The sequence below is a fragment of the Lepidochelys kempii genome, chromosome 20 (genome assembly GCF_965140265.1).
Source record: "Lepidochelys kempii isolate rLepKem1 chromosome 20, rLepKem1.hap2, whole genome shotgun sequence".
Taxonomy (NCBI): Eukaryota; Metazoa; Chordata; order Testudines; family Cheloniidae; genus Lepidochelys; species Lepidochelys kempii.
The window spans coordinates 1,434,356-1,459,692 of record NC_133275.1 but is presented as its reverse complement, the minus strand read 5'-3'; the positions used below and the strand labels follow the sequence as shown (position 1 = coordinate 1,459,692).

Below are 25,337 nucleotides of genomic sequence, written 5' to 3'. Positions count from 1 at the left end.
GCTGGGCCCAAGCCCAGCAGGGCCCTCGGAGCCAGGACTCCTGTGCCAGACTTTGCCACAGATAACGCTGGGGATCTCAGGCGGGTCACGCCCCCCTCAGGGCCTCGATTTCCTCACCTGTGCACTGAGGGAGGAGGTGATCCTGGCTGGGCTGCTGAGCTGGGGCCGGGCTGTGGGGGGCCCGTCGGATTGGGGGCTGCTCAAGCCCAGCTTCTGACAGCTCGGTCAGGCCCCTTGTGCCCTGGCGTTAGCAGAAATGGCGGGGGGTCTCCTGCCCGCCCATGGCCCCGGGAAGATGCAGAGACGGCGGCTTCCCAGGGCAGCGCTTTGGGATGCTCAGTGGCAGCTCCTCCGGATCAGGGACAGGGGTCTGTCTTTGGGTCCCCAATGCCCAGCCCCCAGCCACAGGTGCAGGGGCTCTCCCCTGCTGCCCCCCACGCCCTGAGAGCAGAACCGGGGCTGGGCGCCCCCACTGCATCGGGCTCTGACTCCCTCGGGGAAGGGTCTCGGAGCGGGGGCTGCTGAGGATGTGGGGAGGGGTGGTCCCATTAACAGGGGAGGGAGCTGGGCATATCGCCCCCTCCCCCGGCAGCATTGCCACGGTACCTGCCATGCTCCTAACCCAGCAGTGCCCAGGCTGCCCCCTGCCAAGTGGGGAAGGGGGGCTGGCCTATGTGGGTCACCCCTGTGAGGATCAAGCTCCCTCCCTGGCTGGCCGTCCCCCTTCCCCAACAGCCCAGCCTGCGGGAGGGCAAGCTGGCCCCCTGATCAAAGGGGCTTCCCACCCCCAACAACCTGGGCTCCCACTAGCAACCCCACCATCTGGCTGAGCCTTGGGACCGAGGGGGGCCCCAGAACCCCATGTTCTAGGCCTGGGCCTGCCCGTTTGCCCCGGGAAGCAGCGAATGGCCACGGTGCCACGTGCTCTGGCCGCGCCGCTGTCCGGGCTGGGGGTCTGGATTATCGGGGAGTCCTTGGCGTAGCTGGGAGCCAGGCTCTGGGCGTCTCACGGCCTCTCCGGCCCCTCTCCCCAGGTGGGGTACGGAGGGCTGCGGACCGGCAGCCCCAGCTTCCAGTCCATGGAGGCGCTGTCTCCGTTCTTCAAGAAGAAAGCCCAGATCCTGGAGGTGCTGCGGAAGCTGGAGGAGACGGAGCCCCTGCTGTGCCCCCCCCCCTGCCAGCTGGCTCCCTGGAGGGACCCCAGCCACTCCCCTCCCGAGCCCGGCTCCCCCAAATTCCAGCCGGTCCCAGCAGACAGCCGGAGCCAGCCGGAGTCACCGGTGAATGGGGAAGGCCCCCCGGCCGAGCCCCTGGCCACCGCCCACGAGCTGTGGCCGTCCTGCCTGCTGCGAGCACAGCATGGCCTGGAGGAGGCGCTGAAGTGGAAGAGTGAGGAGGGGGGGGGCCTGGAGGCCGAGGGGGGGCGCCCCCAGCTGCTCCCCCCGCTGTGCTGCCGGCAGAAGAGCGAGGGCAGCTCCTCCTCCTCCTCCGACGAGCTGGGGGAGCTGGGGGAGCTGGGCCCCGTGGAGAAGGGCCCCCCGGGTGAGGCCCCGCTGAGCACCCTGGCCGAAACGAAGCTGGACCTAGGCCTGCTGCTGGAGGAGACGGAGTGCTACCTTCAGCACTTCCTGACCGGGGGCTGCCCGCTCAACGGGGAGCCAGCCGCTGCCTACCAGCTGGAGGGGTCCCCGGGGGCGCTGGGCCCCAAGCCGGGGGCGCTGGGCCCCAAGCCGGGAGCACTGGGCAAGGCCCTGAGCCGGGACATGCTCACCAGCCTCTCGGTCTTGGGCAAGTACGAGCCCATGAAGCCGGCGTCGGGCCTGGCCCAGGGCAGCGCAGACAAGCCAGCTGTCGGCACAGCCGCCGGCAGCCAGGACCTGGGGCCCTTCCCGGAGCCGGCCCTGGGGCACCAGGCCTACATCAGCATCTGCCTCTCCGGAGACGAGCCCCCCGAGAAGAGTGCCAAGGGCTTTGCCCAGGTCTCGGCTCAGGGCAAGCCCAAGCTGCAGCCGGGCCCCCCGTCACCGGGTGGTGGGGCACTTCCCCTGCCCTCGCCCTCCAAGATGCTGAAGTTCCTGAAGATGCCCACGCCCGGGGAGAAGCCCCAGGGCCCCAACCCTCTGCGCCTGAGCCCCCAGCTCACCCGCAGCTCCAAGATCCCCTGCCGCAGCAACAACTACGAGGCGTGCCCCTCGCCCGTGCTCAGCCGCAGGGCCTCCCCCGAGGGGCCCACGGCGCCTGCCTGCCCCCTGCCCCCTGGGGCCAGCGGTCAGGCCTCCCCCAAGGCTGGCAGGCGCCTGGCCCCCGGGACGGCTGAGGCCGCCGTGCACTCCCCGGAGCCCTTCAGCCATGGCTCCCCGAAGGCCCATGACTACGAGAATGTCTCGGAGCTGTCGGTGGGCGGCCTGGCCTCCCTGCTGGAGCGGCCCAAGGGCTCCCGCTTCACCCCATTGCGAGGCGCCAGGCCAGACGTCCCCCACTGCCCGCCTGAGCTGTGCCCCTACGCCCCTGCCAAGGAGGGCCGGGAGCAGGGCTCTGAGTCCCCGCCGCCTGCCCGCAGGAATGCCGGGGGCGCCGCCGGGCCCAAGAGGCCTGGGAACAGCACTGGGAAGAAGCAGCCGGAGCTGGGACACCTGCCCTTTAAGGAGCGTCTGTCGGCGCTGGGGAAGCTGAAGGGTGCCAAGGCCGGGGAGCGGAAGGAGGCGCCGGGCCCAGAGAAAAACGGCTGCCCCGGGAAGGCCAGGGCACCAGGCCGGCCCTGCGAGGAGGCGCTGGAGATGAGGCACGGCACGGGCGGCAGCCTCAAACTCCAGGAGCAGTGCCATGGCGGGGAGCCCGCCGGGCGGTGCTACTCCTCTGGCTCGGTGGGCTCCCGGCTGGAGGCTGAGACCTGTTCCTCGAAGCACTACGCTGCCAAAGCCCGCCAGCCGGGGGTGCTGTGCCCAGCGGGGACCCCTCTGGGCCCCAGGAACTCCCCCAAAGCCCCTCCGGTGCCCCCCGCCAAGGGCACCAAGAGCCCCCATGGGAGCCCCACCAAGCTGCCCTCCAAATCGCCCACCAAGGCATCGGCCAAGGCTGGGGCTCCCCGCCCGCCTGCCGAAGAGCCAAAGCCCGGTGGCCCCAAGCCGCCCCCCACACCGCCACCTGGCGTGGGCCGCAAGCCCCCCGACTGTGCCAAGGCTCCGCCCCTGCCTGGCCGAGCTCTGCCCGCGGTCAGCCCTGGGCTGCACTCGGCCATCGAGGAGAAGGTGATGAAGGGCATCGAGGAGAATGTGCTGCGCCGGCGGGGCCAGGACAAAGGGCTGGCGGGCGAGGGGAAGCCGAAGAACTCCAGCGGCATCGCCAGCTGGTTTGGGCTGCGCCGGAGCAAGCTGCCCGCCCTGAGCCGGCGGCCCGAGGGGCTCCCAGCCAAGGGGGAGCGGAAGCAGTGGGGCGGGGGTGGCGAGAGGAAGGTGGCGGCCGGCAAGCTGGAGGCAGAGAGCCTCAACATCTCCAAGCTGATGGAGAAGGCGGAGGACCTGCGCAAGGCGCTGGAGGCGGAGAAGGCCTACATCAACGGGCTGGCGCTGGAGAAGGGCCGGCCCCACGCCTGCGGCATCCTCATGGAGCAGACGCAGAACGAGCTCCAGGTCATGTACCAGGAGGTGACGGCCGAAAACTTCATGCAGCAGCTGCTGAACAGGTACGGTGGGGGGCTCTGCGAGGTAGGGGCAGGGGGAGAGGGAGATGCCAGGAGGCGTGGAAACAGAAGTTTGTGTGCCCAGGCAGTGGGCTGGGGGCCAGGACTCCTGGGTTCTGGCTCTGGGAGGGGAGTGGGGGTGCAGTGGTTAGAGCAGGGGAGAGTGGGGGTCGTTCCTGGGTCCTGTTCCCATCTCTAGGAGGGGAGTGGGGAATGTTGGGTTAGGGCTGGGGGAAGGGGGATTCCCAGCCTTGGCAGAGACTCCCTGAGGCCTTTCTGTGCCTCTGTGAATGGGGATCATGCCGCAAGCTCAGATGTGCTGAGACTGAGGGAGGGGAGGGGTTTTCATCCGGGGCAGTCGTCCTGAGCCCAGACCAGGGAGAGCTGTGTCCAGCCCGTAGGGAGGGGCTCTGCCCCACTGGCTCTGGGGGTCCATCTGTCTGTCCTGTCAGCTCCCCGGCAGCTCACACCCTCATCTCTGCAGGGTGGACGGGAAGGAAGCCTACGAGAACCGGCTGGAGCAGAAGAGGGACCTCCGGGATTTCCAGAGGGTCTCGCACGACATCAAAGACCCCAGGCTCTTCCGGCCCCCACGGAACGGCATCGTCGGTGATCTGCGGAGCTGCGAGGAGACCCCCAAGAAGGTGGGGAGCGCCCCCAGACCTGGCTATGGCCGGGCTCTGTGCCAGGGAGAGGGGAAGGTAACCCCTGGCACCGTGTTTATCCGTCTCTCTCATCTCCTTTCCTTTGAAGAGCCCAGACTCGAAGCTCCGGGAGGAAATCCCATCGGACGACAGCCTGGCCGAGTCCGTGAACTCCCAGCACTTCACAGGTGGCCCCACAGGAGGCTCAGTGGCACAAACCCTGGGTTGGGCCTGGCTCGTTATCGGTGCAGACTGTGGCCGAGTGGGTGGTTCGGGAGGCAGGGGGTCTGGTGATTGGGAGTTTGGGGGTCTGGACTCCTGGGTGACGTTCCCAGCCCTGGGTCGGGGTTTGGTGTGCCAGTGGTGGGCGGAGCTTGGAACCAGGAGGGGGCGTGGCATGGGGGCGGTGGAGGTTTGGGGGGCAGGAGGGTGTGTGGTAGTGGAGGGTTAGGGCTAGGGGCAGAACTCAGCCAGGGACACCCAGCACCACCTTGGGTAACTTGCCATGTTTTCTGTGGGGGTGTGGCCTGCTGGTGGTGGGTGGGGCTTGGAGTGGAGGGTGGGTGGGGCTAGAGACGGGACTCAGCCTGGGACATGGGGGGGTGACCTTGGGTAATTTGCCACGTGTTCCGTGGGGGGTGAAGTGCTCTGAGATGGGCTGCGGGGAGGGGCTCCAGGAGGCCCATCTGGGCTAGGCCGGCCCGCTGACTCCACCCTGGCCTTGTTGCTCGCAGCGTGTGGCTCCCTGACACGGACCCTGGACAGCGGCATCGGCACCTTCCCTCCCCCCGACTACTGCAGTGGGGCTCCTAGTAAAAACCTCCCCAAGCTGAAACCCAGCCTGGACCCGCTGCCCAGCCTGGACCCGGGGCGGCCCCCTGGCGGCACCAGAGTCCCCCGCAAGGCCCGCACGCTGGAGAGGGAGGTGCCCAGCGTGGAGGACGTTCTGGTGCCTGGCAAGCACCAAAGCATGCCTGCCTTCCACGGTGTGCTGGCCAGCGCCGAGCCGCCCCCGAGCCTCCGCGGCCACAGAGTCTGCCCCCAAGGTCTGTACCCAGGCGAGCTGCTGGGGCGGGGAGGGGGCTTACGCTGGGCCCAGCGAGAAGGTGGGGAGCACCCCCCATCTTGGCCATGGCGGAGTCCTTGGGGGGCTGGGCTTTGTGCCAGGCGGCGGGGCAGGTAACCTCCCTGTCCGTGTGTCTCCCGCGCCACCTGGGCCGGACCCTGTCCATTTTCCCCCTCTACCAGAGGGCTTAATCCCCCACCCCGCCCTGTGCTGAGCTGCCCGCCAGGGGCCGGGGCACTGGAAGGTGGGTGCTAGGACAGGACTGCAGCGACCCCAACCCTCACCCCAGTCCCTGCTGCCCACGTTTGCAGCCACTGAGCCCTTCGCCTGGGGCTGGGTTGCATCCCAGCTTGACCCCGTGGGGAATGGGGGGTCGCCCTCCAGGGAGCTGTCTGCTAATTCCCCACCGCCTTCCTCCTGGTGCCAGACCCCTGCATGGAAACCGGCCGAGCGCGGCGAGTCCAGCCGACCAAGAACTGGACCTTCCCCAACTCCAAGGCTTGCAGCGGCTCCGCGGACCCCTTCCTGTGCACAGCCCGGGACTTGGAGGGGCTGCATGGGCTGGCCGGGGTAAGGAGCCCCCCCAGGGCCGGGGCTGGGGTGGGGCCCTGGGAGCGAGCTGCCAATAGCCCGAGGGTTGGTCTGCGTGGGCAGCGCGGTCCTGCCCGTTGGATCCACGGCCTAGCCCCAGGGACACTCTGGTCCCTGCTGCCCGAAACATCGCCACACGGGGGGCTGGTGGCGCTGAGACCCGGCTGCTCTTGGGATGCAGGGGGGCCATGCCGACACGCAGGGACCCCCCAGCCGGCCGCGTGTTCTGCTCCCCATCCCTGAGCGGCGTCTGCCTGGGGGTGGGCACTGATCAGGAAAGTGACAGTTCAGGGATCCCCTCGCCGATTTCAGCTCGCCCCCCCGCCCCCCCCACGCACAGGGCTCAGACCCCTGCCGCACGGATCCCCCCGCCCCGCTCTCACGCCCGTGTCTGTCCCTGCAGAGCTCCGCACACAGCACCGCCGAGAGGAAAAGAGCCTCCTCGGACGTGCCCCGCCTGCCGCCCCCCTCCTCACAGGGGTTCAGCGCCAGCCGGACGCCCAGTGCCTCTGACGTGGGCGAGGAAGGCAGCACGGAGCTGAGGTCCAGGGACACGGGGCAGGGCCAGGCGGGCCTGGAGAACTCGGAGTCGCTCAGTGACTCTCTGTATGACAGCCTTTCCTCCTGTGGGAGCCAAGGTTAAAGGGGGGCTGATCTCAGGGTGCCCCTGGAGCTCCCCTTCGTGGGGGCGGGATCATCTGGTGCTGGAGCAGGAAGGTGCTGCCTGGGGGCCCCCCTGTGCTTCCCCCGACCCCTCAGGAGCCCGGGGCGCTTGGCACTGGGGCCCTTCAGAGCCCATTGCTGGCACCGGGAGCCGCAGAATCCTGCCACTGTCTCAAACCAAGTCCTCCTCCCCCTCAACAAGGGCCACCACCACATCTTCCACCCCGGACCCCTTTCCAAGCAGGCTGGAGCAGCCACCTCGCCCTGGACGCAGCCCCCAGCCATTGGGCTGCTGGGAGGGGCCGGGCAACAAACAAATCCGCTGGGCCTGGCGCCGCCTGCTGCCTGCCCCAGGCTTATCCCCAGAGGCTGGTGCAGGCCTGGCGTCGCAGGGCCGGTCTGCGCTGTCATCTCGGCTCCAGGGACGTCTGCATGGAGCCAGGCTCCCGTGCCGCTGTCCCCACCTCCAAACCCCCTCCCCACGTGGGTCAGGAGTGGGTTCCCTGGGGCGCATGGGGATCGCCTGCCTGGATTGGACCGGGGCCTCTCTAGTACAGTCTTCACCAGGCCCCGGAACCAGCCGCTGCCGAGGAAGGTGTAAGATGCTCTGCGGTGGGCGATTCTGGAGTACGTTGCCAGTGGGGCAGGGAGGGGTCTCTCCTGTTGGCTAGGGCCTGACCAGTCTGTACAGCAGGGGGTACAGACCCCCTCTCAGGTAGCTGGGTGGTCTCTTGTTCTTAGCTGCATTGAATGTCCAGTCCCCTTTTCACGCCTACTTTGCGCCACACCGCAATCTCTTGTGGCAGAGAGTTCCTCAGGCTCGCTGTGGGGGAGGGGGAGGTTTGCTTTCCTCTGATGCACCAGCTATGGGCCTGTGCTGGAGGGAAGGTGGGCGCAGCTGAGTGGAGTGAGTTGATGCTGTAGAAACCAGGAGTCCTAAGCCCCTGCAACCCCCTGCCCCCCGCTCCCCAGCTGTAAAGCGGGCTGTGAGTGGCTGGATCGCAGGGGTTTTTACCTGTCCCGAGTTGCTGGAGTCACGAAGTGGAACCGTGTCCCCCTCTCTCAGCAGCTCCCCTGGTTGTGCTCCCCGACCCCTCTGTTGCCTCAGCACCAGGCAGGGGTGCAGGGGGCTCCTTGCAGTGGTTCCCCCCCCCCCACCTACTAGCCAGCGCTCTTAGCCCAGCCCTGCCTACTCCCCGGCGGGGCCACTCCTTTCTCCACTGGTGCTGGGGGGCTGGGTCCTGGAGCTGCCGTGGGGCCAGGCCGGGTGCTCCCGCCCCTTGTCTTTTGTGTGTAGGTCAGGGTTGCCCTTGGCTCCTGGTCCCGCTGCCTCCCCTGGCCGCGTGCCCCTCACCTGGCTCTCTCCATGGTGCTATTGCCATGTACAGACCCCCCCAGCCCCACTTCCCGTTCTCACCTTCCAGTTGGGTTTTTTTATTCAATGACGCCACCCTCCCACTTTGTTTTATTTATATAAGTTATTGTGAATCCAGCTGTTTATTGTCTGCCTTGGTCTCCCTTCAAACAGCCAATAAAAGGTTAAGAGCTGGCCTGGATTAATGCATGGTTTCCCATCCCCGCCCTACCCACCCGCCAGCAGCTGCGGGGTCAGGAACGGAGCCGCCGGGCAGGAGTCGGTGCCCAGGGCACGGTGCCCACATGCGGTCTCCACAGCCACGTGCCCTCCCGGGTTTCACAAGCCCCGGAGTGGCCCAGGGACACGGGGGGGGGGGGGTCAGTCCCTCCAGACCCCCAGGCCTGCACTCAACCCGGCACCTCGAAGGGTGCAGCCAGCCCAGGCCCGAATGGCAGAGGAGCCTGCTGGGGGCGGGTTTGTCGTCGGTGCACGTGGGGCGCGATGGACTCGATGTGACTCTAACGGGTCCCCTCTGCCCGCTCCAGACCTAGCACCCATGGGGCTGTTGGGAGTCAGGCTGGGTCCTTCCTCTTCAGAGCCGTGGGTGGGTGCCACGGACGCTGACTGGCCACCGGGGGCTGCCCCCCACGCGCAGGGCAGGCTGGAAAGGGGGCTTTGGGCCCCCCTCCTGGGAATCCCAGTCCCTGCCACGCAGACGTCGAAGGGATGCTGCCGCGTCAGCGATTCCAGCCATGGTACCAGAGCACAGGAAAGAGACGCCTCGAAGGGAGAGGATCCGTCGCCAGCCCAGAGCAAACTGATCGACAGCTGTACGGGGGCACTGCGCACCCAGCACTGAAAGGCAGCCACCTCTGAGCGGGGTGCAGCGGCTGTTTGGCAGTGGAGCCAGGTCAGATGCCAGCCAGGCTGTGATGACGGTTGAGTGTGAAAGGGGAGAGCAGGCGTGAGCGGACACCGCTGAGTTGGGTGAAGGATGGAGCCGGTGTGGGCAGGGCAGGCATGCAGAGGGCAGGGGCACAGGGCAGGGCTGGCATGCAGAGGGGCATGCGGCAGAGCTGGCAGGCAGGGGTGCAGGGCAGGACTGGCATGCGGGGGGCAAGGGTGCGGGGCAGGAGTGCAGAGGGGCATTGGGCAGAGCTGGCAGGCAGGGGTGCAGGGCAGGGCTGGCATGCGGGGGGCAGGGGTGCGGGGCAGGGGTGGGGGGCAAGGGTGTGGGGCAGGGGTGCAGGGCAGGAGTGCAGGGCAGGGCTGGCATGCAGAGGGCAGGGGTACAGGGCAGGGCTGGCATGCAGAGGAGCATGGGGCAGAGCTGGCAGGCAGGGGTGCAGGGCAGGGCTGGCATGCGGGGGGCAGGGGTGTGGGGCAGGAGTGCAGGGCAGGGGCACAGGGCAGGGCTGGCATGCAGAGGGGCATGGGGCAGGGCAGGTGGGCAGGAGTGCAGGGCAAGGCTGGCATGTGGGGGGCAGGGGTGCGGGGCAGGGGTGCAGGGCAGGGCTGGCATGTGTGGGGCAAGGGTGCGGGGCAGGAGTGCAGAGGGGCATGGGGCAGAGCTGGCAGGCAGGGGTGCAGGGCAGGGCTGGCATGCGGGGGGCAGGGGTGCGGGGCAGGGGTGCAGGGCAGGAGTGCAGGGCAGGGCAGGCATGCAGAGGACAGGGGCACAGGGCAGGGCTGGCATGCAGAGGAGCATGGGGCAGAGCTGGCAGGCAGGGGTGCAGGGCAGGGCTGGCATGCGGGGGGCAGGGGTGTGGGGCAGGAGTGCAGGGCAGGGGCACAGGGCAGGGCTGGCATGCAGAGGGGCATGGGGCAGGGCAGGTGGGCAGGAGTGCAGGGCAAGGCTGGCATGTGGGGGGCAGGGGTGCGGGGCAGGGGTGCAGGGCAGGGCTGGCATGTGTGGGGCAAGGGTGCGGGGCAGGAGTGCAGAGGGGCATGGGGCAGAGCTGGCAGGCAGGGGTGCAGGGCAGGGCTGGCATGCGGGGGGCAGGGGTGCGGGGCAGGGGTGCAGGGCAGGAGTGCAGGGCAGGGCAGGCATGCAGAGGACAGGGGCACAGGGCAGGGCTGGCATGCAGAGGGGCATGGGGCAGGGCTGGCGGGCAGGGTGCAGGGCAGGGCTGGCATGCGGGGGGCAGGGGTGTGGGGCAGGGGTGCAGGGCAGGGCTGGCATGCAGAGGGCAGGGGCACAGGGCAGGGCTGGCATGCAGAGGGGCATGGGGCAGGGCTGGCGGGCAGGGTGCAGGGCAGGGCTGGCATGCAGAGGGGCATGGGGCTGGGCTGGCGGGCAGGGGTGCAGGGCAGGGCTGGCATGCGGGGGGCAGGGGCAGGACATGGGCTGGTAGCAGTGGGAGGGCAGAACACTGGTGTCTTTTCCCGAATCAATGGGCCTCTGAGGGGCGCGATTATATAGGGTGTCCTGCAATCTCTAGTTGTCATGGTGACCCTCCAGGTTGCCCTGCCTCACGCTGGCCAGGCCCCTTGCTGCTTGGCTCCCTGGCAGCCTCGAGTGGGGCCGACCCGGCCGCAGGCAGCTCTCGGGGTGTCGGGAGGGAGATGGGGCCCCTCCGCTGCCTCGCAAGATCTGGTCCCCGTCGTGATGTCCCAGCCTGGCGGGACAGCGCCCGGCCTCTGCCGGCGGGGGGGTGCAGGCTGGGTGTGGGGTTTGCAGCAGCAGCAGGTACTCGTGGGGTTTGGGGGCCAGGCAGGGGTGGGGGGGCAGTGCGGGATCTGGGGGGGCAGCCCGCCGTGCAGACGAGGGGGACGGGGCTGGCCGTCACTGCAGCTCACTAGCGTGTGCGTGGGCCGGTGCCCAGAGCCATGAGCCCAGTCCGTCCTTGTGGGGCTCGGCTCCCCCGCTGAGGCAGAGCGGGGAGGGGGGGGTTGGATCGGGAGGGGGGGCTCGTGCCTGCACCCCGGCCAGGCTCTGTATTCGCGTGGCACCAGGCATAGACCGGGCCCCCCTGCGCTAGGCCCTGAGCAGCCTTTGCCCTACACCCTGCGTCTGCCCTCTGCCCCACAGCGGCACACCCTCCCCGGCAGTCACTGGCGTCCCGGGTGAAGACTGGGACCGGGGGGGCCGGGGGGGGCTGTTATGTTATATCCCAGGGAGCTGCTGGCTCAGGGGGGCCGTGGGGCTGGACGGACGGACAGACAGCGCCCCCCCCAGCTCAGCCACCCCCGCACTAGGGCTGTGGCGATGGGGTGCTGGGCAAGGGGTTGGGGGGGGTGAGGGGCCCAGTGGCCCCCCCCAGCATCACTGTGGCTCCAGGCACCAACCTGCGGTGCCCCCTTGTGGCCAGCCGCGGGCCAGCGGCGCTGGTTGCAGGGCAGTTGAATCACTCCCCTCCCAGGGCCCCTCCCACCCTGGGGAGGGGGGGGAATTTCTGATGCCCCCCCGCCCCCAAATCCTGATGCGCCCTTGTGGCCTCTCCCCCCAGTCAACTGGAGATGCCCCATTTCCCGTCTGGAGTCTGTCTCTCAGGGGCAGCTCTGAAGAGCCCCCCTCCCCCCGTGTGGTGTGGGGGGGTCTCCCCAGAGGTGGTGGAGCAGGATGGGGGCACCCACTCGGGGCTGGCTCCCCTCCGGCAGCCAGGCCGGGCTGTGGGCCGTGATGGGGAGGACATGCTTCCCCGAGGGAGGGGCTGCCCCATGCCCGCCCCCAGCAGCCCCTCGGGCAGTTCCCAGCCTGTGTTGAGGGGACAGGGTGCTCGCTAGGCAGGGTTAGCAGCGAGGGAGGCATTTTCTGGCCCCCGTTCTTCCTGGAGTGGGGGGAGCCTGTGTACTAAGTCCCCGTCCCCCCCCCCCCATCACCGTTGCCCCAGCAGGGTTCCCTCCCAGAGGCAATGCCACCAGCCCGAGGCAGCCAGGTCCCAACCCCGGTTCGTCGTTCGCTGCACAGCCAGTTTCCAACCTGCCTGCAAGACCTGTGAGGAGCGCGGGCACCGTAAGGTACGTGCGGGGAGCCCGCCTGGCCCGTGACTGCAGGGGATCTGTGCCCATGGCCAGCCCCCCCCCCGGGGCGCAGCAGGGGGGTCTTGCACCAAATGCAGACCCCTGCCATGATGAGGGAGAAGGGAAGCCTGGAGCTCTGGGCTTGGGCCTGGCTGAGCCAGACCCCAATGCCATTTCCCCTCCCCACCCCGACTCCTGACTGTACTGCACCCTGGCCCTGGCTGCAAGCCACCTAGAGGGTTAATAAATTGTCTAAAGCGCTTTGTTGGGCAAAGGGCTCTTGGGGGCGGGAGGTGTAAAAAGCAAGCGCCAGGCTCCAGTTTAACTGTCCCTACCTGTAAATGCAGCATATATGGAGTTAAGTCTTCTCAGCCCTGCTGAAATGCTTCTGGGCGGTTGGAGTCACAGCAGCATGCCATGGGCATGGAGACTATCAGGACAGGTAATTTTAGGGGCGCCCAGGGCCACAGCCCCATCCTGGGTGAGCAGGGCCATGGGCTGTAGGTGGTAGCTAGGCCAGGGTGGCTGCTGAATTCTGTCTCCCCTGCCCTTCTCGCCCACACGTGCTCCGCAGGGTACCAGTCCTGTTCACCTGGCACCAGCCGCTGCACGACAGCCTGCGCCAGCCCGAATGCCGTACTCCGGACCACACCCGCCGGCCAGCTCCTGCTGCTGCCCCACTTCACCTGACTCTGCTGGTGCTGGGGGGCCAGCCCGGCCCAGTCCTGTGGTGCAGAGCACGTTTGCTTTCCCAGCGGGAAGGGGAAGAGAGACTGACAGGCCTCCAGACACCTGTCTGCCTTGGGATCATCCCCACGCCTGACCCACAGCTGGCTAGAGACCAGGCCCAGAGAACATAGAGATGTGGGGGAGGGGGTGTTGGAGCTGGCCCTGGGCCCCCCACTGTGGAAGGGCGACTGGGTTCCCCGTCCCTCGTTGCAGCGGGGCACACAGCACGTGCAGCCCCCTCTGCAGAACAAGCCCCCTGCACTCCCTCATCACCCAATGGCCACGTCCCAGCTGTTATTCCTGAGACTGAACTGCCCCCGTGCAGCCTCCCCCAGGCTGTGCTGAGACCCCGCAGTGGGGGCAGGAGTTCTCCACAGCACGGGGGCCTTTCTGGGGCTGTCACTTCTGCATCTTTCCCTGCCCTAAATATTCCCCTGGCTACTCTGAGGCAGGCTGGCCTTGTGCTCTGGAACGTGATGGGTCCAGTTCCCAGCGCTGCGCAGCCTCCCCCACCTGTAACGTGCGGCTGATCAGCTCGCTCTGTCCTGTTGAGACCCTTAGATCTTTGGGTGACTTGACCCCCCACAAAGGAGCAGACAGCTTGGCTGTAAAGGTTAAAGTTTGAGGATTTTTATTTATTTTTTTGTACAAAGTAAGACTATGGAGATTTCATATTTCTGAATCAAAACACCTTTGTCTTCACAGTATGAGTTATATAACGCAGCCAGGGCTGTCAACTGATGAAACAGAAGAGAAAGATAATTACACTCGTTATGGTATTAAAACCTGTTAGATGTCTCTTTAAAAGTAGATTAGTTCTTACACTGTGATTCTTGGCACTGGTTCTAGAGGGAGCGAGAGCGCGCGACTCCTTTATCCCGAGCAAGCAGAGGTGGAGTTTGGCCTCAGGGGAGGGGAAAAGGGCCCATCAGCCAGGGAGAAACCTGGAGCTTCAGAAAAACGTCTGGGGTACCTGCTAGGGGAGAGGGTGCCTGGCTGGGGGACGCCGCCGCAGCCTCGGGACGGGATGCGGGGAGACTGCCCATTGCAGAGAGGGGCGCGGAGCAGGTCCTGTTACTGACGGAGCCTAGCTGGGGAGCCCCTCGGCCTGCTGCATGGCTGGTCCCACGTGGGGGAGGTGACTAATCTCTCTGCTGGGCCAGGGCCAGTGCAAAGCCCCCCCACCCCCCGGAGCTGGAACCAAAGCAGTTCTAGGAGCCGAGTCCACAGTGGCTCTGGACAATGCCGGGCGTGCAGCTCCTGGGAAGAGGGGTGCACTGCGAACCCGGCCAGACACTCTGGCTGCAGCTGAATGAAAGGCCAGGGTGGGCAGGGCTGCTGTAAGATGGAGGTGTCTGGGCTCTTAGGATCTGGGGGTAGGAGACTAAGAACTCCCCGCCATGGCGGCTCTAGGCAGAGCTCTGTACGGCCAGGCTCCTGGCCCCACTCTCGCTACGAGGGGAGAGAAGCCTTTGAAGGACCCAACCCCTGGAAAGATTCAGCCAGATGGAGCTGGGGCGGGGGGGTGCGTGGGGGCAGGAGCTGCGGGGGAAGGGATGCCTGCATGTGGCTGGCCCAGGTCTCCCCAGGAGCAAGCTGCGGGCAGGAAGAGGAAACCAAACTCCAGGAGGAGGAGCTGCTAATCAGCTGGTTTCTAATCAAAATAAGCTCAAACAAGAGAAAACAACCCACAAAATAGGAAAGCGACTGGCTGCCTGTGGCTGGCAGAGCACAGCCCCTTTAATGTGTTGGGGGGCAGGAGATGGGGGGGATGGGGGCTCCACCCAACCGGCACCTGGCGTCGCTTCACTTCTCCTTCTTCTTCTTGTTCTGCAAGAGGAGAGGACGTGTCAGTGGCCCAGCCCGGCGCCCAGCTGGCCTGTGGGTGGCTCGAACATTCGACAGCCCCTTCCACGGGGGCAAAGCAGCCTGGGCTCCCGGGGAACGCGCCCACCTGGGGCCCATCACACGGGCCCCAGACTCCTCTGCCCTTGCCAAGCCCTGCACGACTCCGCCCGAACTCGTCTCCATGGGCTCCTGCAGGGAGGGGGCCAGGAGCTTGGCCCTGCACAGCAGGCCTGGTGGGTGCTGGCTACTGCCCCCTGCCGAGTCCCGGGCCCAGTCAGTTCCTGGCCCATGTGCTGGGCTGAACTTGGCCAGCGTCCAGGGGGCCTTGCCGCAGGGCCCGCCCCGAGTGATCAGGCTTGTCGGCAGCCAGGGCCTGGAGCTGGGCAGGGACTCACCTCGTTCATCCCCAGCAGGATCATGAGCTCCCGAAAAACGTTGATGAAATCCAGGAAGAGATCCACACAGTGCCTACGGGAGAGAGGCAGAGATAGTCAAGGGGGCTCAGCCTGGCGCTGGGCTCTCCACCACGCTGCCCCCCACTCACCAGCTGTAATCCGTGTCCCCACTCACCAGATGTAATCCTTGTCCCCACTCTCCGCCTTCTCGATGATGAGCTGTGTGTCGAAGAGGACGAACCCGCACATGACCATCAGCCCGAGGTACAGGTTAGCCTGGTGCGGAGGAGGGAGAGTCAGGGACAAGCCCCTGAGACCTTTGGGATGTTCCCCTGCCACCCCGTGTCTGCTCAGTGCAGTTCCCCGTGAGCAGCAGGGGCTGCCGTTCCTGCCCCAGTTACTCTCCCTCTGACACTGCCCCCCAGTTAAGAGGGGATTCGGGCTCTGGGTGAACCCGAGCCATGACCCCAGCCAGCACCCAGCAGCCCTGCGTCTGGCTGGGAGGACCCAGGTCTCGCTTGCTTCGGGGATAAGGCAGGGGCAGGAGGCAACGCTGCTGCGTGTATTTCTATTAGGCAGCCCCACAGCTGGCACGAGTTGCCCGAACCAGCTCCAGCCTCGTGATGAGTGCCAGGCAAAGCAGGCTGAAAACACGGCCCAGCAGTGGGAGTGACAAGAGCCCGATCCTGCAAGGGGCCCACCCACCTTTGAGCCCCCACTGAACCTGCTTTCCCAGGATCGGGCCCTGTCTGCCCAGTCAGCAACAGCTGCGCCCAGGCATGGCTCTGGACAGGTTCCGTCGCCACGCGGCCCAGGCAGGGTCAGGCCTGCCTCCGGGACCCGCTCTGGCTGCAGCTCCCACAGCCAGGCCCCGAGGCACCCGCCTGGCCCCAGTGTTGATGGCTGCCGTTACTGATCGTGGTGGGGGGGGACCCGGCAGGACCCTAACACGTGGGGACGGGCCTCACCGTGAACAGCCAAGTGGACCCCACGAAGACGTTGATCAAAGAGAAGAGCAGCATCAGGAAGAGGCCAGAGAGCAGGAACCCTGCGAGAGAGACAGAGGCGTGAGCCCCCCTGGCCGGGTGGGGGAAGCTGGGGTGCGGGGGGCCGGTTCTTACCCCCCAGGTACAGGAAGCTGCGACGCCTGGCGTAGAGGGCGCTCAGGGAGAAGCAGCTGAAGATCACAGCGGTGCCCAGGAAGGCCGTGGGGATGATGCTGCAGGAAAGGAGAACAGGTGAGAAGAGCTGTGACGGACATGGGCACCCAGCCCAGCCCAGCCACGCCGCACAGTGCCCACCTAGGGTTGATGGTGATGCACATTTCCAGGAGAGGACCCAGGTTGGCTCCTGCAAGGACAAAGTGACACACGTCAGTAACAGCAGCCCCGCCCCTGTCCTCCCCCCATCATCGGCAGCCAGAGGCCACCTTGGGCTCAGAGCTTCTTCCCTGAGGCAGGTGAGAAGGGCGCAGGGCTTAGTGCAGGGAACCCCACGCCTGGATACCTGGGTCTGCCACCAACTGTCTACGTGACTTCCCCTCCTCCATGGGCCCAGCGGGCTGGAGGAAGAGGCCCTGTGCCCTAGAACAAGGGGCAGTTCAGTGACCAACAGGGCCCGAGGGCCAGGACGGTAAGTGCTATGGGCCCAGGCTCCCCAGGGGAGGGGCCGGAAAGAGGAGAAGGGAGCCTTGCAGACCAGGCCCCTTTGCCCAGGAGGTTTAGGGGCAGGCATCCCACACACATACCAGTCAGGAAGGCAAAGCCAGCCAGTATCCCCAGCCTCTTCTGCTCCGTCTCCCTGCTGTGGGGCGTGGCCATCAGCCAGATCAGCAGTCCCAGGGAGCCCAGGCCCGAGAGTAGGTTGAACTGTTGGACAGACGGACCACGAGAAGTTGGGCCTGGTGTGGGGGTTGAGGGCAGATGCAGCACCAGCCAGGCCCATCACAGGGAGCGCATGGAAAGAGAGGGGGCTGCAGATGCTCCCAGAAGATCAGGCCACAACACGGGACACCCCCATTCTTATACCAGCCCGGGGCTGCTCTACCCACCGACACAGCCCGGGGGTGGGAGAAGATGCAGGGGGTGGCGGGGCATTGCCCTCACGTGCTGGGCATTAGACCGGGGTCTGCAGTACTCCCCGGTCAATGGCTGCTCCTGGCACTGGATGCTGCAGCGAAGGCGTTAGGACCTTGCACGGGTACCCACAGTGCCCGTTTGCCAGCACTCAGTCCGGGGGAAGGAGATGCCCCCCCGTAAGCCCATCCAGTCCCAGCGCGGGGGACTGACATAGCCCCCGAGCACAGCCCTTACCCGGAGCAGATGGGTCACCACATTGATGTAGGCTCCGGTTGCTGCCACAAACATGCAGAGAGCAAAGCTGGCATAGACCCTCTTCAGGTGCTGCTGGGTGGAGGCAGAGCTGTGCGGTAGAAAGGAGCGAGTCAGCGACCACCAGGTCTCAGAGCTGCCCCCCGGGGCCGGCCCACGGCTCCCCGCCTGGGCGCACTCAACTGACGGCCGAGCCAGAGAAGGAACCGCCACTGGTGCCGGCTGGAGCAGAAACGCTGTCCTAGTACCACAGCTGAGGATCCCAAAGCACGGCATCCACGCCCCGGGATGGGGAATCTGAGGCAAAGCGGTTCCGTGGCAGAGCCAGGACCAGAACCCAGGAACCCTGGCTCCCAGACCCCAACCACCAGACCCCACTCCAGCCCATGTATTCTTTGCCCATGCGGACCAGGGCCCGGTGGAGGGAACCCCACACTCACATGTGGGAAAACTTGAAGAGCGCGTTGAAGTCAATGTTCCGGTTGAACACGTCCATGGCGCTGGCAGGTGGGTGGGATGCACCCTTCGCTTCGGGGAACTGCACCGGCTGGAAGAGACAGGGCAAGGGACGCACGTCAGTGTGGGCCATGGCAGCTCTCTGCACTCAGCCCAGGACGGCTGCCTAGCTCCCTGAGGTCATTCCAGAGAGACCCGCCTGGAGATTCCCCCCAGCTTGGGGGTCTGAGCATCCCACTCTGCCCCAGCTGGCAGGGGACACCCACCCCATCGACCCACCGGCAGGAAGTGACTTGGGAGCAACTAGGCGGCTTGTTGTGCACTGAATAAGGAAAAGAACCGTTCTCGGGAGGGAACGTTGGGCCCCCCGAGCGGGCACTGCTGTGCTAAGACTGAGTGCCAATGGCATGCCCAGCACTCTCCAGGGGGACCAGACCGTGCCACGTCTGCAGCCATCCGTCATCGCAGGCCAGGACAGAGCAAGCGACACAACCTGGCTCTGAGCTCCTGGACGGGTCAGGTCCTTTCATGGCCCCAGCCCCACAATGCCAGCTGGGAAGAGAGATTTCTGACTCACCGGGGAGCTGCCTGGCAAGGAATCTCCTCCCCCAACCACAGAGAAACGCGGCTTCGCTTCGCTCCAGGCTAGCTCCCCCTCGCCCACCCTGCTCTCTCGGCTTGGCTCCGGAGGATAGCTGGGCGAGGAGCTGTGCAGCTGTTGTGCAAACCTCTCTGAAGCGTCTGCCGTCTCCTCCCCCCACCCGGGGCTCTGGGCCCATAGTCTAGATGGTGCAATTATTGCAGGCTGTTGCAGGGCTAGTCACAGGCTCCCCGCGAGCCCAGCTCCCCACGGATTTCCACTTGGCAGGCGAGAGCGGCTGGAAAGTGCCTTTGTTCAAAGCTTCCATTAGTGCCCCTAATGACATCCCAGGCAGGGCTGGTCCCAGACAGGCTGCAGCACTGTGTTCAGCCACCCGGGCAGGGAGGCTCCTTGCTCCCTGGCCCTAGCTGGCTCCCTTCCACATTTGCCTGGTGCTGGAGGCTGCCACAAGCCTCCTGTCCATTAGGGAGTCAAATCCCAGTGAGAGCAGGTCTTTCCTGCTGGGCCGGCTGGGGTTTACTCCAGGAACCCACTGTGCAGAAGCCGGTCCAGCAACTGGCTCAAGTGGCCTGTCTCAGCGGGGGTGGGAGGGGTTGGGGGGCAAGTGCCCCAGGACGTGGGATTGGCTTGCAGCATGTTTAACGAGGCGACTGCCCTGAGTAACACATGGAGCAGGAGCCAGTGTCACCAGGACAAGGATCTAGGTCTGGCCACCTCTCTTCCGAGAGGAACCCAGAGGATGCCTGATCCTTTGCTGGGGCTGGTCCCCAGGACTGTCGCTCCTACTTGCCAGAAAGCGGGGTGATCCCCTCAGCCCCCCACTTTCCAGCAGGATAACATTACTGAAACCCATCGGCCCTACGTGCATGCACGCAGCCAGAGGAATCGCTTCTCCCCTGGCCTAGAATGCAGCCACCTCTGGAGTGATGCTGCAACTCTGATGTCTCGCAGCAACAGTGGAATGTGGATGGTCAGGGCTCAGGACTCGGCTCCCAAGCTAGAATTAGGGTAGGACACAGCGTTTACGCCCCAGCTGCCGTGAGTCAGTGCAAGGTTCCAAACTAGGTCGGCACCTGATGCGTGTCTGGCAGGCTGAGATGGCGGGTGGATCTCACCCGCCCACTTCTCCCCACGGGCATGGGCAGTATATTGCAGCACTGGCCCACTCGGCTGGGGTTTTGTCAGCCTGAGCCCCCTGGCCCCACTGGGGCAGAGGGACCCGGGATTGCAGAGCACCAGAGCCAGCGAGGGCAGCCGTGATCCCTGCCTTTGGGCCCAGGAACTGGGAAAGCGAAAGAGAAAGAAGCAACAGGAAACTCCTCGCCCAGCCGAGCAGGGAGCGGCCGAGCACAGGAATGGCGCCTGACTCCAGCTGCTCCCACACCGCTGGCCCGGGGAGCACTCGATTGCAATGGCGATATCTGAATTCACACTCAGGCGACGTTCTGAAGGACGTTTACTGTAGGACACGGTGTCCAATCGATCGCTAGTGGGGACACCACCCGCCCCCTCCGTCACCAGGACCCCCAGGGCGAGGTCAGTAACCAGCCTGCCTTGGAGGGAGCTGAACCCAGGCTCATCAATAAATAACCAACCCGGCCACCCCGGCAACCTTTACCCACCGAGTCCTGCCCTTGCAGCACCTGCTCCCAGGAGAGCTGCAGCCACCGCCGAGCTCTACCGCCCGCCTGGACCCCGGCCCGGAGATCCGCCTGCGCTGCCCCGACGCTGGGGACGGGGAGAAACGCCAGGCTGGCCCTGACTGCGCTGGGCAAGGCACACACCCTCCCGCCGGGCGGCAGGGAAGAACTGCTGGCATAGCCACCCCTGTGACATCGCAGCCTCCTCTGTGACATCGCAGCCCTGCTCGGTCAGCTCACTCCCATTCCCCAGGCACATCAGTCTGCCTCCTGCGGTAGCCGGCCTGCCCGAACAAGCTAGCCAGGCCCTGCCCGAAATCCTGCAGGGGGCAGCGAGCCAAGGCCCCAGTACTCCTCGGCAGTCACAGCACTGGTTCTCCACACAGCCACAAAGGGGGCTGGCCCACATCTTTTCCTTTTACACTCCCCTTCCTGGAGAGCACCCCCATCTCTCCCTCCTCAGCCTTCCCACTGCCTGGGACGTCAGCCCAACTCCAGTTCTTCCAGTGTTCGGTGCCCGCGGGCTACGGAGGATTTACATTCTGTGCTGCAACAGCTGGCCGGACCTCAACACCTGGCCCATCGCAGGGCATGTCTGGGTCCCGCCCTCGCTGCTCCCCTGGCTCAGGATCCACAGAAGCTTTCGCAGCCCCAGGAGCCATGTCTCCTAACCCTACACCCACCTGTCGGACTCCTCTGCTTCCTTCCCCGAGCTGTTCTCTGTATCAGAGTTGGGGAATGGCCTTTAACCTCTGAGTGGGCGCAGGGCTAGTAATGAGATAAACTGCTCCCCACTAATCGCCAGAATCTAGCCCGCCCAACTGCACCCCTCCAGGTAGCAACAACAGGCATGGTTTAAAAAGACAGCTTTCCAGGGGCCTGGGAGCCTAGACCCAGCTCTCTACTGCCTCAATCCCAGCTGATCCTGAGAGCCCCTTTCAGACAGTAATGCTTTGGGAGGGGGGTTAAATACACTTTCAAAGAGGGGGATCTGCTCCCCATTGGTTCTATTGGTTTGCATCTCCCTTGTTAACTAACCAAACAGGAGCCAAAGTTGAGGTGAACATGAGAGCTGCCAGACTGGGTCAGACCAATGGTCCACCTAGCCCACTCCCCTGTCTCCAGAGCTTCAGGGCAGGAGAACAGAACAGGGCAATGGTGGAGTGATCCACTCCAGTCTTCCACAGTTGACTTCTAGTCGTCTGAGGTTTCGGGCTGCCCCAAGCATGGGGTTGCGTCCCTGACCCTCTTGGCTAATGGCCATTGATGGATCCATCCTCCATGAATTTATGCAGTTTTTTTTAACTCAGTTATACTTCTGGCCATCACAACATCCCCTGGCAATGAGTTCCACAGGTTAGTTATGCTTCCTTTTCTTTGTATTAAGCCTGCTGCCTATTAATTTAATCGGGTCACCCCTGACTTTTGAACTGTGGGAAGGGTAAATAACAGCACCTGTGATTTTATAGATCACGTCCCCTCATTGTGGGCTCTTCTTTAAGCTAAACAGCTCTAATCTTTTTAGTCTCTCCTCGGATGGAAGCCGTTCCACACCCTGGATCATCTTCGCTGCCCTTCTCGGAGCCTTTTCCAGTTCCACTAGATACTGTCTGAGACTGGACAACCAGAACTGGACAGTGTTCAAGGCATGGGTGCACTGTGGAGTTACACAGTGGCATTGTGATATTTGTCTTATTTCTTCTCTCTCTTTCCTAATAGTTGCTAACAAACTGTTCACCTTTTTGACTTGAGCCGCAGTTTACGGAGAATTATCCACAGTGACTCCAAGATCTTGTTCGTGGGTGGCAACAGCTCAGTTTAGACCCCATCACTGTATATGTATCTATGGGATTATTGTTTTCCAATGTGCATTACTTTGCACTTTCAATGTTGAATTTCATCTGCTGTTTTGTTGCCCAGTCTTGTGAGTTCTCTCTGTGACTCCTCACAGTGTACTTTGGACTTAACTATCTCGAATAATTTTGTATTGTCCACAAACTTTGCCACTTCACCGATCACCCCCTTTTCCAGATCATTAATGAATATGCTGAACAGCACAAGTCCCAGGGCAGATCCTTGGGGGACTGTTCACATCTCTCCAGTGTGAAAAATGACCATTTATTCTTACTGTTTGTTTCTTATCTTTCAAGCAGTTACTGACCCATGAGAGGACCTTCCCTCGCATCCCATGGCTACTTAATTTCCTTAAAAGTCTATGGGTGAGGAGCCTTGTCAAAGTCAGTCTGAAAATGCAAATACGCTATTTTGACTGGATCACCCTTATCCACAGGCTTGACAACTCCCTCAAATAACACTGGTAGATTGGTGAGGTGCCATTTGCCTTTACAAAAGCCGTGTTCACCCTTTCCCCCGACAAACTACGTGTCTGACAAAATTCTGCTCGTTACTATGGCTTCTACCGAATTACCTGGTACAGACGTTAGGCTTAACGGCCTGCGATTGCCAGGATCTCCTCAAGAGCCCTTTTAAAATACGGAGGCTACAGAAGCGACCTTCCGGGCCCCTGGGCCAGAGGCTGATTTCAGCATTAGGTTACATGCCCAGTTAGTAGTTCTGCCATTTCCTCTCTTGGGTGAATCCCACCTGCTCCCAGGGACTTATGACCGGTTGGTCCGTCGATCACGTTGTTCGGGAGCCGTTCCTGACCCCCCAGCGCAGGGCGGCACTTCCGGCTCCTGGCCCAACCCCAGCTCCGAGGCGAGTCTCGCAGACCCACGCAAACCCTCGCTTGGCTTTTCGGGCAGCGCCTTGTCGTCCTTGAGTGCACCCGGCGGCCCCGCGGCCCCACCCCACGCTGAGGGGCGTCTGGGGCTCTAGCCAGGCGCTGCCCCGGGCCAGGGTCTCTGCCCCCGCCCCGAGGCCACGCGCCGTGTCCAGGGCGTCGCATGCAGAGACCCACGGAACGTCCCTCCCGGCCGGGGCCGGCAGGGGAGCGTCAGCGAAGGGGGCGGGTGCCAGGACGCCTGGGTTCTCCGGGGGGGGAGGGGGGGATTCCTCAGTCCCGCGCGGCCTGGGGCAGGCGAGCAAGCCCAAGACCGGAAACAGGGCGGGGGGAGGGGCCGTGCCAGGCTGGTGGGGGGAGGGGATCCAGGCCCCCCCTTCCGGAGATCGCTGGGGGGGGAGGGATCCGGGATCCAGGCCCCCCCTTCTGGAGAGCGCGGGGGGGGCCCTCGGGGGAGGGGATCCAGGCCCCCCCTTCCGGAGATCGCGGGGGGGAGGGATCCGGGATCCAGCCCCCCCCCAGAGAGCGCAGGGGGGGCGGGGCCGTGCCAGGCTGGTGGGGGGAGGGGATCCAGGCCCCCCCTTCCGGAGAGCGCGGGGGGGAGGGATCCGGGATCCAGCCCCCCCCCCCCCGAGAGCGCAGGGGGGGCGGGGCCGTGCCAGGCTGGTGGGGGGAGGGGATCCAGGCCCCCGCTCCGGAGAGCGCGGGGGGGGCCCTCGGGGGAGGGGATCCAGGCCCCCCCTCCGGAGAGCGCGGGGGGGGGCCGCTCTCACCTGCCGCCTCCGTCACCGCCGCGCTCCGCTCCGTACGTGTCCCCGGCCTCGATCTCCTGCTGCCTCCTCCCACCAGGCCACGCCCCCCGCCGCCGATTGGCTCGCCCCGCTCGGGGTCCCGCCTTCCTGCGCAGTTCATTGGGTGCCCCTCCCGGAACTCGCCGCCTCCCATTGGGCGACGCTGGGAAGTTCGGTCGCCGCCGCTTCCCATTGGCTGTCGGCCGCACCCCAGCCGCCGCCATTGGCCCCTCGAGAACCAAAACAGGCGTCATTGGCGCGCGGCCCTTCGTCATGGCTCCTTCGCCGGGACCAATCATCGCTTCAGGGGCCCCCAGAGGCTGGAGCGGGCGCTGCAGGCTCCGCTCTGGAGCCGCCTGGCGGGGGAGGGGCAGGAGACGGGGGGAGGGGCCCCTATGGGGGGACTCAGCGCCCCCCCCCCGTCCGGTGATCCCGGAGCATTGCTGGCTGCCCCCCCCCGGGTTCCAGTGCATTGCTGGCTGCCCCCCCCCGGGTTCCAGTGCATTTCTGGCTGCCCCCCCCCGGGGTTCCAGTGCATTGCTGGCTGCCCCCCCCCCGGGTTCCAGTGCATTGCTGGCTGCCCCCCCCCCGGGTTCCAGTGCATTGCTGGCTGCCCCCCCCCGGGTTCCAGTGCATTGCTGGCTGCCCCCCCCCCGGGTTCCAGTGCATTGCTGGCTGCCCCCCCCCCGGGTTCCAGTGCATTGCTGGCTGCCCCCCCCCCCCGGGTTCCAGTGCATTGCTGGCTGCCCCCCCCCCGGGTTCCAGTGCATTGCTGGCTGCTCCCCCCCCCGTACAGTGTATCTGGTGCGTGGCCAGTTGTTGCCCCCCCCCCCGGTTCTAGTGCATTGCTGGCTGCCCCCTCCCCCGTTCCAGTGCATTGCTGGCTGCTCCCCCCCCCGTACAGTGTATCTGGTGCGTGGCCAGTTGCTGCCCTCCCCCGGGTTCCAGTGCATTGCTGGCTGCCCCCTCCCCCCGTTCCAGTGCATTGCTGGCTGCCCCCTCCCCCCGTTCCAGTGCATTGCTGGCTGCCCCCTCCCCCCGTTCCAGTGCATTGCTGGCTGCCCCCTCCCCCGTTCCAGTGCATTGCTGGCTGCCCCCTCCCCCGTTCCAGTGCATTGCTGGCTGCCCCCTCCCCCGTTCCAGTGCATTGCTGGCTGCTCCCCCCCCCCGTACAGTGTATCTGGTGCGTGGCCAGTTGTTGCCCCCCCCCCCCGGTTCCAGTGCATTGCTGGCTGCCTCCTCCCCCCGTTCCAGTGCATTGCTGGCTGCTCCCCTCCCCCGTACAGTGTATCTGGTGCGTGGCCAGTTGTTGCCCCCCCCCCCGGTTCCAGTGCATTGCCGGCTGCCCCCCAGCTATGGCACACACGGTGCAGTGCCAGGTGCACCCTGCAGCACCCTGGAGAAGTGGGCCCAGGTGCCCGGGGGGGCTGCAGAGCAGATTTCCGAGCCGGCTCATGGTACATTTGGGGCACTCGCCCCAGGCTAGCGTGCACAAGAGCCTGTGGCTTGCAGCACTTGCTTTGGTAGCCCCACTCCTGATTGTTGGGTTACAGTGGATCCTAGAGGCCCCAGCGCTGCCCAGACAGAGCGAGAGGCAGGCCCTGCCCAAAGAGCTCACAGCCGGAAGGGGGGAGTGGTATTATCCCATTTTACAGCTGTGGGAGCAGAGGCCCAGAGAGGTTCATGGCCTGGAAAACCCCCCCTGGAAGGCCAGGCCCAAGGTCCATGGCTGGAATGCAGAGTTCCCGAGTCCCAGCCCGGTGCTTTCCTTAACAACAGGAATGTGGACAAGAGGCGATCAGTGGATATCGGGTACTTTGACTTTCAGAAAGCCTTTGACA

At 65.2% G+C, this 25,337-nt stretch overlaps 2 protein-coding genes across 5 annotated transcripts in view; one reads left to right on the top strand and one right to left on the bottom strand.

Annotated features, from left to right (window-relative positions):
• NCKAP5L (NCK associated protein 5 like) overlaps positions 1–8,185 on the top strand; it is a 28,007-nt gene extending 19,822 nt beyond the window's left edge. For all 3 annotated transcript variants that reach the window (XM_073318760.1, XM_073318758.1, XM_073318759.1), the window contains 6 exons: positions 1,035–3,682; positions 4,164–4,323; positions 4,433–4,511; positions 5,058–5,369; positions 5,817–5,959; positions 6,384–8,185. In XM_073318760.1, the coding sequence (XP_073174861.1) occupies positions 1,035–3,682; positions 4,164–4,323; positions 4,433–4,511; positions 5,058–5,369; positions 5,817–5,959; positions 6,384–6,623 (3,582 nt within the window). In that variant the 3' untranslated portion in view covers positions 6,624–8,185. The remainder of the gene's footprint in view (positions 1–1,034; positions 3,683–4,163; positions 4,324–4,432; positions 4,512–5,057; positions 5,370–5,816; positions 5,960–6,383) is intronic.
• Positions 8,186–13,306: 5,121 nt separating this feature from the next.
• TMBIM6 (transmembrane BAX inhibitor motif containing 6) lies at positions 13,307–23,571 on the bottom strand. Of its 2 annotated transcripts, none has more exons than XM_073319444.1 (10): positions 23,479–23,571; positions 17,706–17,812; positions 17,248–17,356; positions 16,683–16,803; positions 16,237–16,285; positions 16,057–16,154; positions 15,904–15,983; positions 15,111–15,211; positions 14,936–15,008; positions 13,307–14,522 (listed from the first exon to the last, which is right to left on the bottom strand). In XM_073319444.1, exons 2-10 carry the CDS (start codon positions 17,759–17,761, stop codon positions 14,499–14,501), a joined length of 711 nt encoding a protein of 236 aa, XP_073175545.1. In that variant the 5' UTR covers positions 17,762–17,812; positions 23,479–23,571; the 3' UTR covers positions 13,307–14,498. The 2 variants fall into 2 exon arrangements, with proteins under 2 accessions (XP_073175545.1, XP_073175546.1); XM_073319445.1 differs by lacking the exon at positions 23,479–23,571 and adding an exon at positions 22,391–22,888.
• Between the last annotated feature and the right edge of the window lie 1,766 nt (positions 23,572–25,337).